This window comes from Oncorhynchus kisutch, linkage group LG28 (assembly GCF_002021735.2).
Source record: "Oncorhynchus kisutch isolate 150728-3 linkage group LG28, Okis_V2, whole genome shotgun sequence".
NCBI classification, from domain to species: domain Eukaryota; kingdom Metazoa; phylum Chordata; class Actinopteri; order Salmoniformes; family Salmonidae; genus Oncorhynchus; species Oncorhynchus kisutch.
In genome coordinates, this window is record NC_034201.2 from 25,449,388 (window position 1) to 25,466,319 (window position 16,932).

Sequence of the window (16,932 nt, forward strand, 5' to 3'; positions counted from 1 at the left end):
AAATGTATTGTTAACAAACTATAGTTTGGCAAGTCGATTAGGTCATGCTACCTTGTGCATGACACAAGTCATTTTTCCAACAATTGTTTACAGACAGATTATTTCACTTATAATTAACTGTCACAATTCCAGTGGGTCAAAAGTTTACATACACAAAGTTGACTGCCTTTAAACAGCTTGGAAAATTCCAGAAAATTATGTCATGGCTTTAGAAGCTTCTGATAGGCTACTTGACATCATTTGAGTCAATTGGAGGTGTACCTGTGGATGTGTTTCAAGGCCTACCTTCAAACTTTGCCTCTGCTTGACATCATGGGAAAATCAAAAGAAATCAGCCAAGATCTCAGAAAAAAAATGGTAGACCTCCACAAGTCTGGTTCATCCTTGGGAGAAATTTCCAAATGCCTGTTCATCTGTACAAACAATAGTACGCAAGTATAAACGTCATGGGATTACGCAGCTGAAAAGAAACGCATTCTGTCTCCTAGAGATGAACGTACTTCGGTGCGAAAAGTGCAAATCAATCCCAGAACAACTGCAAAGGACCTTGTGAAGATGCTGGAGGAAACGGGTACAAAAGTATCTAAATCCACAGTGAAATGAGTCCTATATCGACATAACCTGAAAAGCCGCTCAGCAAGGAAGAAGCCACTGCTCCAAAACCGCCATAAAACAGCCAGACTACGGTTTGCAACTGAACATGGAGAGAAAGGTCATACTTTTTAGAGAAATGTCCTCTGGTCTGATGAAACAAAAATAGAACTGTTTGGCAATTATGACAATCGTTATGTTTGGAGGAAAAAGGGGAAGGCTTGCAAGCTGAAATACACCATCCCAATGGTGAAGCACGGGGGTGGCAGCATCGTATTGTGGGGGTGCTTTGCTGCAGGAAGGACTGGTGCACTTCACAAAATAGATGGCATCATGAGGTAGGACAATTATGTGGATATATTGAAGCAACATCTCAAGACATCAGTTAGGAAGTTAAAGCTTGGTCGCAAATGGGTCTTCCAAATGGACAATGACCCCAAGCATACTTTCAAAGTTGTGGCAAAATGGCTTAAGGACAACAAAGTCAGGGTATTGGTGTGGCCATCACAAAGCCCCGATCTCAATCCTATAGAAAATGTGTGGGCAGAACTGAAAAAGCTTGTGCGAGCAAGGAGGCCTACAAACCTGACTCAGTTACACCAGCTCTGTCAGGAGGAATGGGCCAAAAATCACCCAATTTATTGTCGGAAGCTTGTGGAAGGCTACCCAAAACATTTTTCCCAAGTTAAACCATTTAAAGGCAATGCTACCAAATACTAATTGAGAGTATGTAAACTTCTGAACCACTGGGAATGTGATGAAAGAAATATAGGCTGAAAACAATCATTCTCTTAACTATTATTCTGACATTTCACATTCTTAAAATAAAGTGATGATCCTAACTGACCTAAGACAGGGGATTTTTACTAGGGTTAAATGTCAGGAATTGTGAAAAACTCAGTTTAAATGTATTTGGCTAAGGTGTATGTAAACTTCCAACTTCAACTGTAAATGTTGCCGTGTTACAATAGATTTTTTTTCAACCTTTATTTAACCAGGTAGGCCAGTTGATAACAAGTTCTCATTTACAACTGCGACCTGGCCAAGATAAAGCAAAGCAGTGCGACAAAAACAACCAGAGTTTTTTTTAAATAAACGTGATTGAATAAAACTTCTTTTTTTTTTACTGCAATATATGCCAACACGTATGCTTCTGTTCTTCACTACACCAATTCCTACATTAGAACATTTCCATTTGAACAAAATAAATATTTTCTATTGAACAATTAGAAACACACATGGTACACTGTGGTCTTGTGATGGTGGAACAGCTCAATTTAACGCACCAGTAATCCCTATCATCAGCACCTATTACAGTATCATTAACCTTTCACCTCTATATTCTTAGGTTAAGCAGCTTTCATTAGCACACCTGGATCCAGCAAGAAAGGAAGTGGAAACCAATCAACAGGTGTGTTAAGTAAGGTCACAATCATCCCATATCATTGCATTCAGTCTTCCCATATGAATCCTATATGTTGGGTGAATAGAATGCCCTCCTATGCCTCTTTTAGTGTTATTTTGATAAATCCATTTCCTCCCTGTTTCAAGTTGATCAGAATAGACATTGCCAAGATGACCAACAGCCATCTCCATCATCTTGCCCAAATAAAAATGTATTTGTCACATCCAAATCCAGTTATGCACCACACCGAACACACAGCACCTGCCTCTGCAAGGCAAACTCGGCGTTTCATTGGAAATTAATGTAACGCGGGTCTATTAAATGCAAAAACACTGTCAGTATGTTCGAAGCGTTAGGTCATTTTGAGCTTCGCCAGACCGAGATTCTGTCAGCAAGCTTGGTTGCCCTCAATCCCCAGATGCGACTGTTTATATGATTTTTTTTTTATAATTCTGTATGCTCCATTACCAATTCTCAGACTGACCTCCGCCATGTTTGCAAGGAGCAAAGAACAACAACATTTCTGGTTACTCTGCAACAGGCCGGTATTTGGAAAGCTACGGAAGTGGCCAATCAAATATAACAACAGTTTGAGCAGCAGTGCATTCCGTCATGGTAATACGCAACATTTGTTTCAGTGGGAATTTGATACAAAATATCCATAGGAAGACTTTCCAAACATGGGTCTGCTATCTCAGGAGGCTGTTCTGGCTAATGATTGCGTACTTGAACTCAGCTCGCCAAACTTGAAAAACTATTAAAAAACAAGTATATAACTACTCAAAATAGACTAAATGAATCTAACTCAAATCTGTCACAAATTGACGTTTTTTGCAGAGGAGATCTTAGTCTCGCAATTTTACATCTAACTAATGTTTGGTGCAGTATTTGTCAATTAAAGAAACTGCATGAAAACGACTCGATTCCCGTTGAATGACAACAGACTTTATTGAAGAGTCCCTACTGTTGACCAATCACCGACGAAGTCCGAAACGAACAAAAACGTCACAAAATGGTCACAAAATGTCATAGGCAGAAAGCCTGATATGGACAGTGATGGTTCAGAGATGGCCAGAACAGTGGAATCGAGATTCAAAGGGGAGGTATTTATTTGAAGTACTGAGGAAAGTCAGGGAGGACGACATGAAGGGACAGGAGAGGAGGCTAGGCTAATAAGACCTTAAATGTGATAATCACACTTTCCTATTACCAGGAAACTGAAACCGCATGTATTGCTACAGTGCGAGAGGGACAGAGCAAGACTGCGTTCTAGTATGAGGGGGATACAGGACATCCGTTTAAAGAGTATATTGAGTAGAATTGTATATATAAACCCTACCTGCCAGTAACGGTGCTGGAAAGCTACGGAAGTGGTGCTGGCAGGTAGGGTTTAGTTTCTCCACACTCCAGTACAGTAAGTGGAGGTAATGCACCATTACGTTGGATGCTAACCGCTGATAAACCCCACCGAAGAAGAAGACGAATATTTGGATGAGGACGAATGCGGTCACCTTTTACAGGAATAATTTTGCAATGAATTCCAACATAACGTCAACGGAACCATCGGACGACTGGGGTGACATAAGTGATGCAGAATTACTCGATGTACAGTCAGAGCATCTCGGTGAGTAACCCTTGATCATGGTTCTCAGTTCTATTACACATAAGTCATTGGACCAAGGCGTTTTCTGCATGGGGAAGTTTTGTTAAAGAGCCCGACTATGGAGCCAGATAGCTGCCATAAGGTTGAACTTACATATCGTTAGGATCGTAAGAAAATCCATATGTTAATTGTCAGGATCATAAGACAAGCAATGTGTGAAACAACCATTACATTAGATCTGTAAACGTATGTTACGACTATGAATTATTTAAAAAATTACCTAGAACTAGGCAAGTCAGTTAAGAACAAATTATTATTTTCAATGACGTCTAGGAACAGTGGGTTAACTGCCTTGTTCAGGGGCAGAACGACAGATTTTTACCTTGTCAGCTTGGGGATTCGATCTTGCAACCTTTTGGTTACTAGTCCAATGCTCTAACCACTACTTGAACATTTACACATTAAATTCTTACTTTACATCTCCCTTTACTCTGTTACAATTGTTTATATATGTACAAACCTTTGTCAGGAATGTGGCATCTGCAAAGGACAAGAACCGAACGTAGCAAGTTGAAGTTAGCTAGTCAATCAAACAACTCTAGGCCAGATGTTATTTGCTTTGCAGCTTCCGGTTTCATTTCCAAAATAAAAGTCTATAGCTTGTTTTAGAATGTCAATTCATAACAACATTTTACCAGTAGACTGCGTAGTGTAGGCTTGGACCTTAAGCAAATGACTTGTGTGAGAATAATACTATAAAGACACAGAAGAGCCTGGTCTTGAAAGACCCGTCTGAGCTGCAAAATAAAAAGTAAATTATTTAGGCTTATTCAAATATCTAAATATGCCATGATGTTATTTAATGTCCATATAATTTTAGAATATATTTTTAAAGCCGCGTGGGGCTACTTTTGTAATCATGTAGCCTAATGAATCATAAATGTTCCAGTATTTGGGAACACAGACTGTTGGCCTTATATTAGGCATTTTGACTGTTGAATTTGAGAATTCCATTCTGTATGTAAGCTTGTTATTGCCATTTGCGTTGCACAACCCCATCACATAAAGGCTATATCCATGTCAATAAATGAGACAAACATTTATTTTAATTTAATCTTGGTTATAACCTGTCCTGAGCTAAATAGCCAAGGGGTCCCAAATGGTCAAGACTATCTATAGCCTATTCTTATTGCCAGATTTGTTTTCCCTATCAGCCACTTCATGTGCTTTTTCAACTATTTTGTTAAAAATGTATTTAGAGGCTATATTTAAGGGGAGGCCTAGAAACACAAATAGAGTTCTAAAATTATTCCACAAGACACCAGGACCCAAAATGATAGGCCTTCAACTTGTAGGCATTACAATTTAGGCTATCTTTTTATTTGGATAGGCCTAAATTAAACATTGAATTTTTAAAGTTATAGGCTAAAGAACTTGAATTTAGATAATTTTGAATACACACATGGATTTCTATTCTCTTTGATTTAGTTCCTATTGCAACTCAGATGAATTACAGAATGGATGGCATACTGAACTGAATGGATTAATGGATTAATAGGCAAATAGGCCTACATTAGGGTATAATGACTGGTGGGAATAGCCTATACGCAGACTACCTAAGACCACTGCAACAGAGTTATTGTGGAGTGTGGGGAATAAGCTTATGCCAGACTTGGCCTACGTTTAACCTCTCCCTTGTTCATTTCAAAGTCCATACAGTGGGGGGAAAAAGTATTTAGTCAGCCACCAATTGTGCAAGTTCTCCCACTTAAAAAGATGAGAGAGGCCTGTCATTTTCATCATAGGTACACTTCAACTATGACAGACAAAATGAGAAAAAAAAATCAAGAAAATCACATTGTAGGTTTTTTAATGAATTTATTTGCAAATTATGGTGGAAAATAAGTATTTGGTCACCTACAAACAAGCAAGATTTCTGGCTCTCACAGTTTCCACTTCCTTTCTTGCTGGATCCAGGTGTGCTAATGAAAGCTGCTTAACCTAAGAATATAGAGGTGAAAGGTTAATGATACTGTAATAGGTTCTGATGATAGAGATTACTGGTGCGTTAGGTTGAGCTGTTCCACCATCACAAGACCGCAGTGTACCATGTGTGTTTCTTATTGTTCACTAGAAAATATTTACTTTGTTCAAATGGAAATTGTCTAACATAGGAATTGGTGCAGTGAAGGACAGAAGCATATGTGTTGGCCTATATTGCCTGTTGTATTTGATTTGATCTTATATGCTTAATTTAGAATGATTTATGTAACTTCAGTTGTGATACAAATGTTGGGCTATATGTTTAGATGTTTCATACATTCTAAGGCTGCATGATGTGACTAATGATTTTTTTAAAGAAAGGCATGAAAGACATGAGCTTTGCTTAGTTTTTTTGCGCACGCTGTACAAATTTCATCAGTCACTCATTCACAATTTGACAAGAACTTGATATTGCCTCAAATTTCCCTGCTGCATCCCCTTTGTGTGGCCATAATGCCCTCTAAAAAAATCCATGCCTTTTGTGGCCATTGTGCCCTTAGGCTGAATATAATAATTATTATTCCCCTCTCCAGGCTGTGTGCCGACGCACCTCTCACTCACGTGATCGGGTCTTTCTCACAAGCTGCAAGTGAAGACCGACACATCAGGGACGCAAGGACGTGCGTCGTTGTCCATTTCCGAGGCGCATAATGTAAGAACTGTCCACATGTAAACTCAGCAAAAAATGAAACAACCATTTTTCAGGACCCTGTCATTCAAAGATAATTCGTGAAAATCCAAGTACATTCACAGATCTTCATTGTAAAAGGTTTAAACACTGTTTCCCATGCTTGTTCAATGAACATTAAACAATTAATGAACATGCACCTGTGGAACGGTCATTAAGACACTAACAGCTTACAGACGGTAGGGAATTAAGGTCACAGTTATGAAAACTTAGGACACTAAAGAGGCCTTTCTACTGACTCTGAAAAACACTAAAAGAAAGATGCCCAGGGTCCCTGCTCATCTACGTGAACGTGCCTTAGGCATGCTGCAAGGAGGCATGAGGACTGCAGATGTGGCCAGGGCAATAAATTGCAATGTTCGTACTGTGAGACTCCTAAGACAGCGCTACAGGGAGACAGGACGGACAGCTGATCGTCCTCGCAGTGGCAGACCATGTGTAACAACACCTGCACAGGATCGGTACATTCGAACATCACACCTGCGGGACAGGTACAGGATGGCAACAACAACTGCCCGAGTTACACAAGGAACGCACAATCCCTCCATCAGTGCTCAGGCTGTCCGCAATAGGCTAAGAGAGGCTGGACTGAGGGCTTGTAGGCCTGTTGTAAGGCAGGTCCTCACCAGACATCACCAGCAACAACGTTGCCTATGGGCACAACCCCACCGTCATTGGACCAGGCAGGACTGGCAAAAAGTGCTCTTCACTGACGAGTCGCGGTTTTGTCTCACCAGGGGTGATGGTCGGATTCGCATTCATCATCGAAGGAATGACAGTTACACCGAGGCCTGTACTCTGGAGCAGGATCGATTTGGAGGTGGAGGGTCTGTCATGGTCTGGGGCGGTGTGTCACAGCATCATCGGACTGAGCTTGTTGTCATTGCAGGCAATCTCAACGCTGTGCGTTACAGGGAAGACATCCTCCTCCCTCGTGGTACCCTTCCTGCAGGTTGATCCTGACATGAGCCTCCAACATGACAATTCCACCAGCCATACTGCTCGTTCTGTGCGTGATTTCCTGCAAGACAGGAATGCCAGTGTTCTGCCATGACCAGCGAAGAGCCCGGATCTCAATCCCATTGAGCACGTCTGGGACCTGTTGGATCGGAGTGTGAGGGCTAGGGCCATTCCCCCCAGAAATGTCCAAGAACTTGCAGGTGCCTTGGAAGAGTAGGGCAACATCTCTGGTGCAGCAAAGGAGGAGATGCACTGCAGTACGTAATGCAGCTGGTGGCCTCACCAGATACTGACTGTTACTTTTGATTTTGACCCCCCCCCCCCCCTTGGTCAGGGACAAATTATTCCATTCCATGCCGACTGGGACACCAGCCGACAACATCAGGTGAAATTGGAGGGCGCGCAATTCAAATAATATTAAACATTCATGAACATACAAGTATATTATATAATTTAAAAGCTTCAATTCTTGTTAATCTAACTGCGTTGTCCGATACTATAAGCTTTACGGCGAAAGCATACCATGCGATTGTGTGAGGACGGTGCCCCACATCAACATATTTTTCAACCAGAACAGGCTTCATAAAATCACAAATAGCAATTATATAAATCACCTACTTTTGAAGATCTTCCTCTGTTTGCAATCCCAAGGGTCCCAGCTACAACATGAATGGTCGTTTTGTTAGATAAAATCATTCTTTATATCCCAAAAGGTTAGTTTAGTTGGCGCCATCGAAATATTGTCAACCATCACACTATTCTTGATTTAATCTCATCTTTACATATACTAAATCATATACAGTATCAGTCAAATGTTTGAACACACCTTCTCATTCAAAGGTTTTTCTTTATTTTTACTATTTTCTACATTGTAGAATAATAGTGAAGAACTCAACTTTGAAATAACACATGGACTCATGTAGTAACCAGAAGTGTTAAAATAAATAAATGTTTTGCTGGTGACACTGTCTGTGATTTATTTAGAATTCAAGGCACACTTAATCAGCATGGCTACCACAGCATTCTGCAGCGATACGCCATCCCATCTGGTTCGCGCTTAGTCCCACTTTAATTTGTTTCTCAACAGGACAATGACCCAACACACCTCCAGGCTGTGTAAGGGCTATTTGACCAATAAGAAGAATGATCACCTGGCCTACACAATCACCCTACCTCAACCCAATTGAGATGGTTTGGGATGAGTTTGATGGCAGAGTGAAGAAAAAGCAGTGCTCAGCCTATGTGGGAACCCCTTCAAGCCTGTTGGAAAAGCATTCCAGGTGAAGTGCTCATGAAGCTGGTTGAGAGAATGCCAAGATTGTGCAAAGCTGTCATCAAGGGTGGCTAATTTGAAGAATCTCAAATATATAAATATATTTTGTTTACTACATTATTTCATGTGTGTTATTTCATAATGTTGATGTCTTCACTACAATGTTACAATGTTGAAAATAGTCGTTTTTTTAAATACCCTGGAATGAGTAGGCATGTCCAAACATTTTGACTGGTAATGTATGTGTGACATTTGTTTTGATTTAGAATGGACCGTTATCATGCACCTGTCTCGTTACAGGGGCAGTGGGAAAAAATACATGTCGTCTTTGCACTTAAATAGCGAATGGAGGAGGTTTTTCCCGTGGTTCATTTTCATGCCAGCCAGGTATGCTGTACTCATGTTGTAAAGATAAGCAGTGTTTTTAATATTAGGAAAGTTGAGAAATAAATATAGTAGGCCTAGTCTATAGAAGGCTGATGGGATCCTCTTTTTAATTAGAGTCCATCACTCTGTTTTCTCACGCAGTTGCATTGCCTGTAGAAATATTGTGTAACGTGAACTTATGCTCTCATGAAGTGTTAGATTCGATTTTAGACGACATTTGTGCTGATGTCAGAGTAATTCGAGGGTCAATGGAGTGCTGAGTACCAGGCAGTTTATAAGTTTGGTAGGCTACCAATGACCATCAGCAGCATCAGAGCTTGGAGAAGCCTAATTACCATGACTAAACCGTCACGTGACAGCTGGTGTGGTGGTAATGCGGTCACATTAACAGCCCTACCCACAGCAACAACTCCTCCCCCATAATATACATAATACATACATTTTGCCTGTCACATGGAACTCTATTGGTGATGTCACCAGCCAAGCCGAAACACCCGTCTACGCAAACCGGCTGATTAGAAGCTCCTATGTAGATTGTATTTTCAACCAGCAACTATCACATCACATTTTTTCATACTTTCACAGTGTTCGTTTCATCAGCTGTTGTACAATATGATACAAAACAGAATTTTTACTTTTAGCACTTCTTACTTCACAAGGGTGCAGTTTCTACAACTCTTTCATGTGACCACCTCTAGCCCCTCCTGACCGGTCCAGTCCGACTCTCGGTGGGAATTTAGGTGATGATGGTCAGTCCCTTGAAACAACAGAGAAGAGGATCGATTACCTTATTAAAAAATGGTAAACCCATTCAAGCATACACAATTTAACCCAGAAAACAGTCAACATTTTCCCTGTCAGTCTATCCTTTTGATCAGCAACAACGCATTGTGTGTGTGTGTGTGTGTCTGTGTGTATCAGGCCTAACCTCGCTCCCCTGTTCGAGAGGGTGAAGAACCGGAGCGCTGCCTTGTCTGTCCCTAACCAGAGCCCAATGGAGAGATTCCTTAAACGTCACCTCAGCGTTACACAGCTATGTGAGCAGTCTTGGTGTGAGATCAAAATGGCCTATGGGTTCATTAAGCCTAAAGTAAGGATGCTAGAGATGCAAAATACAGAAGTGACAACTGGGGCCAGTATTCATCTCGCCAGAGGTAAGCAGCACGTTGCGCTTATGATGTGATTCCATATCTCTTCCCATACGACTGTTGTGCCCTACATTACAAAAATAAGGTTATATTACCATAACCATTCTAAACTAGGCCCACCTCATGAGCCAATGCTGAGTTAGAGAAGAGCATTGGCACATAGAATACTTTCATGTTAGTAATTTTGTAACCTACACATGCATCCACAGGGATTTATGCTATCGTTGTCTTTGCTTTCCATATAAATGTTATGGAGGAAACTTGTTATAACCCATGTCCTGACCTTGTATCTCTGTGTCCAGAACTGGAGGTGAAACCAAATGTTGTGACTGTGGCTGCTGTCACCAGGGAGGACAGGGAGGCTCTGAAGCTAATCAACATGCTACAGATGGTCCCAGCTTTAGAGGCAGGTATGGTGGTACATTACTTGTATTTATTGAACCCTTATTTTACCAGGTAAGTTGACGGAACACATTCTTATTTACAGCAACAACCTGGGGAATAGTTACAGCGGAAAGGAGGGGGGATGAATGAAGCTTGGGATGATTAGGTTACATTGCATATCCATGTTTTTTCAGAATGCCTGAATCCTGACAATCTGCCCAATCTTGAGCCCTCTGAAGAGGGAAATGTAAAATAACATTACCACAGGAGACCGCTGTCACAGAGTTGCATGTGTGTGTCCCAGGCCAGCTTGTGCAGGAGTTCCCAGTGTTTGGTGTGTTGGAAGGGATGTTCTTCATGGGTGTGGTTGATGAGCTGTATCGTAGTGACTCTGGGGAACTGGTCCTGAGTGAACTGAAGACCCGCAGTCACAACTCTCTGCCCCACCCAGCCCAGACCAAGGGACACGCTCTACAGGTACACTACAGACAGTCAAACACTCTTATATTTCTCTCTGACCTCCCCTCACTTTCTGGTCTCTGACATTTCTCTGTAACCTCTCTCTCTGGTCTCTCTATCTGTGTTCTCTGACCTCTATCTGGCTTTGATCTCTCTCTGAGCCACCTCTCTGGTCTCCTTTATTTCTTCGTGTGGAGTCTGACCCCTATATGATCTATCTCTTTGATCCATCTCTCTATGACCTGTACCTCTGCCTCTCTCTCTCACTCTCTCTCTCTCTCAGGTGGGTATGTACAAGCTCTTGTTTGATTCCATGGTAAAGGGTTCTGTGAAGAGGGACCATCTCCTCCACAACCTTCAGCTGGATCCTAATCGGGTCCTTGGATCAGACCTCCAGACCCACACCCAGTCACTGGGCCTCCAGGCAGTCACGTTCAGAGAGCTCCTTGACCACCTACTGGTCGTCCTTACCTGTTCTAACCTCCATGCTATCGACAAGCTACGCCTGGAGTATAGCCACCAGAGCTCCGGAAAGCTCATTGGCACCAGGGAGGTAGCGTTTGAGGAAGCCCAGCTTAGGACTAATATCAGGGGCTACCTTGCTTACTGGAGGGGCGAGAGGGTGCCCCAGGGAGTGGAAGTGGAGGAGGCCTGGAAGTGCAGGATGTGTCCCTATGAGGAGACCTGTGACTGGAGGAGGGATAGATCACAAAGGCTAATGATGGTGAATAAGAGAGCCAAGTTGGAGTCAGATGATCCCAAGCCGACCGGTCAGAGCAAAATTTAGTTGGTGGTACAGTAACCCGAAAAAGATTTGGAACCACTGCTGTACACCCCACATACAAATACTTGTAAGGTCCCTCAGTCGAGGAGTGAATTTCAAGCACAGATTCAACCACAAAGACCAGGGAGGTTTTCTAATAGTTTTCAAAGTGGACCTATTGGTAGATTGGTAAAAAAAGAAAGAGCATGCATTGAATATCCATTTGAGCATGGTGCAGTTATTAATTACACTTCGGATGGTGAATCAATACACCCAGTCACCTCAAAGCTACAGGCACCCTTCCCAACGCAGTTGCCGTAGAGGAAGGAAACCGCTCAGGGATTTCACCATAAGGCCAATGGTGACTTTAAAACAGTTAGAGTTTAATGACTGTGATAGGAGTTAACTGAGGATGGATCAACAACATTGTAGTTACACCACAATACAAACCTAAATGACAGACTGAAAAGAAGGAAGCCTGTACAGATTTAAAATATTCCAAAACATGCACCCTGTTTGCAATAAGGCACTAAAGTAATACTGCAAGAAATGTGGGAAAGAAATGAACTTTTTGTCCAGAATACAAAGTGATATGTTTGGGGCAAATCCAACACATCACTGAGTAACACTCTTCATATGTTCAAGCATGTTGGTGGCTGCATCATGTTATTGGTATGCTTGTCATTAGCAAGGACTAAGGAGTTATTTTTTTAATAAATGGAATAGAGCTAAGCACAGGCAAAATACAAGAGGAAAATGTGGTTGTCTGCTTTCCAACAGACACCTTTCAGCAGGACAATTGCCTAAAACACAAGGACAAATATACACTGGAGTTGCTTACCAAGACAACATTAAATGTTCCTGAATGGCCTAGTTACAGTTTTGACTTAAATTGGTTTGAAAAGCTATTGAAAGACTTGAAAATGGCTGTTTAGAAATGATCAACAACCAGTTTATGAGCTTGAAGAATAAAAAATAAAAAATAATGTGCAAATATTGTACAATCCAGGGGTGCAAAACTCTTAGACTTACCCAGAAAGACTCACCGCTGTAATTACTGCCAAAGGCGATTCTAGCATGTATTGACTCTGGGTTTCCATTAAATAAAAATGTTCAATGTCAGTGGAGAGAGCGAAAAATCAAGAGTATGTTGTGTAGATCGTTTGCAAAAAAATACTATTAAATCTGTTTTAATCTCACTTTGTTACTTTAAAATGTGGAAAAAGTCTAGGGGTGTGAATGCTTTCTGAAGGCACTGTAACTACTTATAAGTGTATATTCCTTTTTATAACTATCGAAATATATATGTTCACTTTTTGTACACTTTTTTTATACTGGGAAAAATATTTTGAATGCCATGAAATGCAATGCAATACATTTAAAGGATGAATGAGTGTAATTTAGTATGAGATATTTTCAAGGAAGCACAGAATAAAACCAAGCATGAACTGCTGTTGCCTCCACCATTTCCTCCACCTGGCAGCGCTAGTGTGTAAAACAATTTTTAAAAATCCATCATAAATCTTATAATATATGAACTGTTCCCAAAACAGTCATTTTGAATGCCAGTTTTTATTTTTCCTAATCTGGAAAGTAGGCATATTTAAGATTTGTCTGCCATATTGTAGCCTGTAGTATGCAATTTGTGTCTTTTAATCCTGAAAGGGAGCATCCTGAAATGAATCTCTGCAAATTAGTTTTTTAAAAAGTAAAGTAGTTACACATTTCTAAATGACAAGGAAATGCATTCGATTTTGTACCTCGAGATTATCGCACGGTGTCGATTGATATTACACCCCTTGCGCGAGCCCGCACCTCATCACGTCAGGAAAATAAAATTAAAATCATTCAGTCAAGAGCAGGATGCGGGTAAGGAGCATCTATCTACCTATTGGTATGTAAAGTGTTTGAGAAACAGGTGGGAAAGTCGTGAATTCACGATGAAGGACCGTACACACGAGTTTAGGCTGGTAAGTGAAATACATTTTTACAATAGCCTACTACATCTGAGGGTTGGGGTGGAGCGGTAGGTGCGCCTCACTACTTTTTTGGGGAGGTGGCGAGAATCTTTTTTAGAGTAGAACAAACTCAATGTTTTACATTATTAATGTTTTATAATTTACAGTAATTTTCTAACAATGTGCTGTACATTTGTGTATCAGTTTTGTTTCGTCTCAAAAGTAAAACTTGTTTCACGCTTCCATATGGAAACGCAACGGGTGAGAGGAGGGTGATAACATTGGCACCAGACAAGCGTCGCTCTCCAGTTGTCCATTAGTAGCATAGTTGACTCTAAATGGTTCATAAGCGCGCACGTGAAACACTTTTTCCAATGTGATTGATGAATGAATTTGCTTCTAGTTTCAACCCTATAGAAACATTATGTACAGTTAAAGTCGGAAGTTTACATACACTTTAGCCAAACACATTTAAACTCAGTTTTTCACAATTCCTGACATTTAATCCTAGTAAAAGTTCCCTGTCTTAGGTCAGTTAGGATCACCACTTTATTTTAAGAATGTGAAATGTCAGAATAATAGTAGATAATTATTTATCAGCATTTATTTCTTTCATCAAATTCCCAGTGGGTCAGAAGTTTACATACACTCAAATAGTATTTGGTAGCATTGCCTTTAAATTGTTTAACTGGGTCAAATGTTTCGGGTAGCCTTCCACAAGCTTCCCACAATAAGTTGGGTGAATTTTGGCCCAATCCTCCTGACAGAGCTGGAGTAACCGAGTCAGGTTTGTAGGCCTCCTTGCTCACACACACCTATTCAGATCTGCCCTACACTTTTTGCCACAACTTTGGAAGTGTGCTTGGGGTCATTGTCCATTTGGAAGATCCATTTGGAAGACTCATTTGCGACCAAGCTTTAACTTCCTGACTGATGTCTTGAGATGCTGCTTCAATATATCCACATAATTTTCCTGCCTCATGATGCCATCTATTTTGTGAAGTGCATCAGTCCCTCCTGCAGCAAAGCATCCCTACAACATGATGCTGCCACTCCCGTGCTTCACGGTTGGGATGGTGTTCTGCGGCTTGCAAGCCTCCCCCTTTTTCCTCCAAACATAACAATGGTCATTATGGCCAAACAGTTCTATTTTTGTTTCATCAGACCAGAGGACATTTCTCCAAAAGTACGATCTTTGTCCCCGTGTGCAAACCATAGTCTGTTTTTTTTATGGTGGTTTTGGAGCAGTGGCTTCTTCCTTGCTGAGCGGCCTTTCAGGTTATGTCGATATAGGACTCGTTTTACTGTGGATGTAGATACTTTTGTACCTGTTTCCTCCAGCATCTTCACAAGGTCCTTTGCTGTTGTTCTGGGATTGATTTGCACTTTTCATACCAAAGTACGTTCATCTCTAGGAGACAGAAGACCTCTCCTTCCTGAGCGGTATGACGGCTACGTGGTCCCATGGTGTTTATACTTGCGTACTATTGTTTGTACAGATGAACGTGATACGTTCAGGCATTTGGAAATTGCTCCCAAGGATGAACCAGACTTGTGGAGGTCCACCATTTTTTTCCCTGAGGTCTTGGTTGATTTCTTTTGATTTTCCCATGATGTCAAGCAGAGGCACTGAGTTTGAAGGTAGGCCTTGAAATACATCCACAGGTACACCTCCAACCCAAATGATGTCAATTAGCCTATCAGAAGTTATGACATAATTTTCTGGAATTTTCCAAGCTGTTGAAAGGCACAGTCAACTTAGTGTATGTGAACTTCTGACCCACTGGAATTGTGGTACAGTGAATTATAAGTGAAATAATCTGTCTGTAAACAATTGTTGTAAAAATTACTTGTGTCATGCACAAAGAAGATGTCCTAACCGACTTGTCAAAACAATAGTTTGTTAACAAGAAATTTGTGGAGTGGTTGAAAAACAAGTTAGACTTCTGACTTTTTGTATAAACTATCACTATATGTAATGCTTTTATTTTCCACATTAAATTACACTATATATTCCACATACATTTGAATATATAATGTATGTGGACACCCTTCAAATGAGTGGATTTGGATATTTCAGCCCCACCCGTTGCTAACAGGTGTATAAAATCGAGCACACAGCCATGCGATCTCCATAGACAAACATTGGCAGTCGAATGGCCTTACTGAAGAGCTCAGTGACTTTCAATGTGGCACCGTTATAGGATGCCACCTTTTCAACAAGTCATTTTGTCAAATTTCTGCCCTGTTAGAGCTGCCCTGGTCAACTGTAAGTGCTGTTTATTGTGAAGTGGAAACATCTAGCGATGGTTTAGCTGTGAAGTGGTATGCCAAACGAGCTCACAGAATGGGACCACCAAGTGCTGGTGCATAAAACAATCGTCTGTCCTAGGTTGCAACACTCACTACCTAGTTCCAAACTGCCTCTGGAGCAGTGGAAATGCGTTCTCATGAGTGAATAATCAAGCTTCACCACCTGGCAGGCTGCCGGGCGAATCTGGGTTTGGTGGATGCCCCAATGCATAGTGCCAACTGTAAAGTTTGGTGGAGGAGGAATAATGGTCTGGGACTGTTAGTTCCAGTGAAGGGGAAATGTTAATGCTACAGAATACAATGATATTCTAGACAATTATGTGCTTCCAACTTTATGGCAACAGTTTGGGGAATGCCCTTTCCTGTTTCAGCATGACAACGCCCCTGTGCACAAAGCGAGGTCCATACAAAAATGGTTTGTCAAGATCAGTTTGGAAGAACTTGACTGGCCTGCACAGTGCCCTGACCTCAACCTCATCAAACACCTTTGGGTTGAATTGTAATGCGAGCCAGGCCTAATCGCCCAACATCAATGCCCGACCTCACTAATGCTCTTGTGGCTGAGTAGAATCAAGTCCCTGCAGCAATGTTCTAACATCTAGTGTTAAGCCTTCCCAGAAGAAGGGAGGCTGTTATTGCAGCAAAGGGGCGACCAACTCCATATTAATGCTGATGTTTGACGAGTAGCTGTCCACATACCTTTGTTCATATAGTGTAGCTGTCTTTTCAGATAGGCTATATTCCTATTGTTTATTAGACATTTTGAGTCCATCCACATCTTACTATCCAACTAACCTCACACATTAGAAATCACCTCACATGAGTGACATTCCATATGTCATTTAGGAATTATTTCACAGAGAATAAAGAGTACAGTAAATGTGTATTCTTATAGATGGGCCAATTTGTTACATATAAGGCCTAGCAAATTCCATGTCAAAGTTATGTTATTGTCTT

At 41.1% G+C, this 16,932-nt stretch overlaps 1 protein-coding gene across 1 annotated transcript; it reads left to right on the forward strand.

The window, feature by feature from the left end:
* The first annotated feature begins 2,523 nt into the window (after nucleotides 1-2,523).
* On the forward strand, nucleotides 2,524-13,156 carry LOC109873189 (exonuclease V-like). The gene is made up of 7 exons (XM_031808659.1): nucleotides 2,524-3,620; nucleotides 6,176-6,294; nucleotides 9,649-9,751; nucleotides 9,872-10,104; nucleotides 10,401-10,508; nucleotides 10,787-10,959; nucleotides 11,225-13,156. Exons 4-7 carry the CDS (start codon nucleotides 9,945-9,947, stop codon nucleotides 11,726-11,728), a joined length of 945 nt encoding a protein of 314 aa, XP_031664519.1. The 5' UTR covers nucleotides 2,524-3,620; nucleotides 6,176-6,294; nucleotides 9,649-9,751; nucleotides 9,872-9,944; the 3' UTR covers nucleotides 11,729-13,156.
* The last annotated feature ends 3,776 nt before the right edge of the window (nucleotides 13,157-16,932 follow it).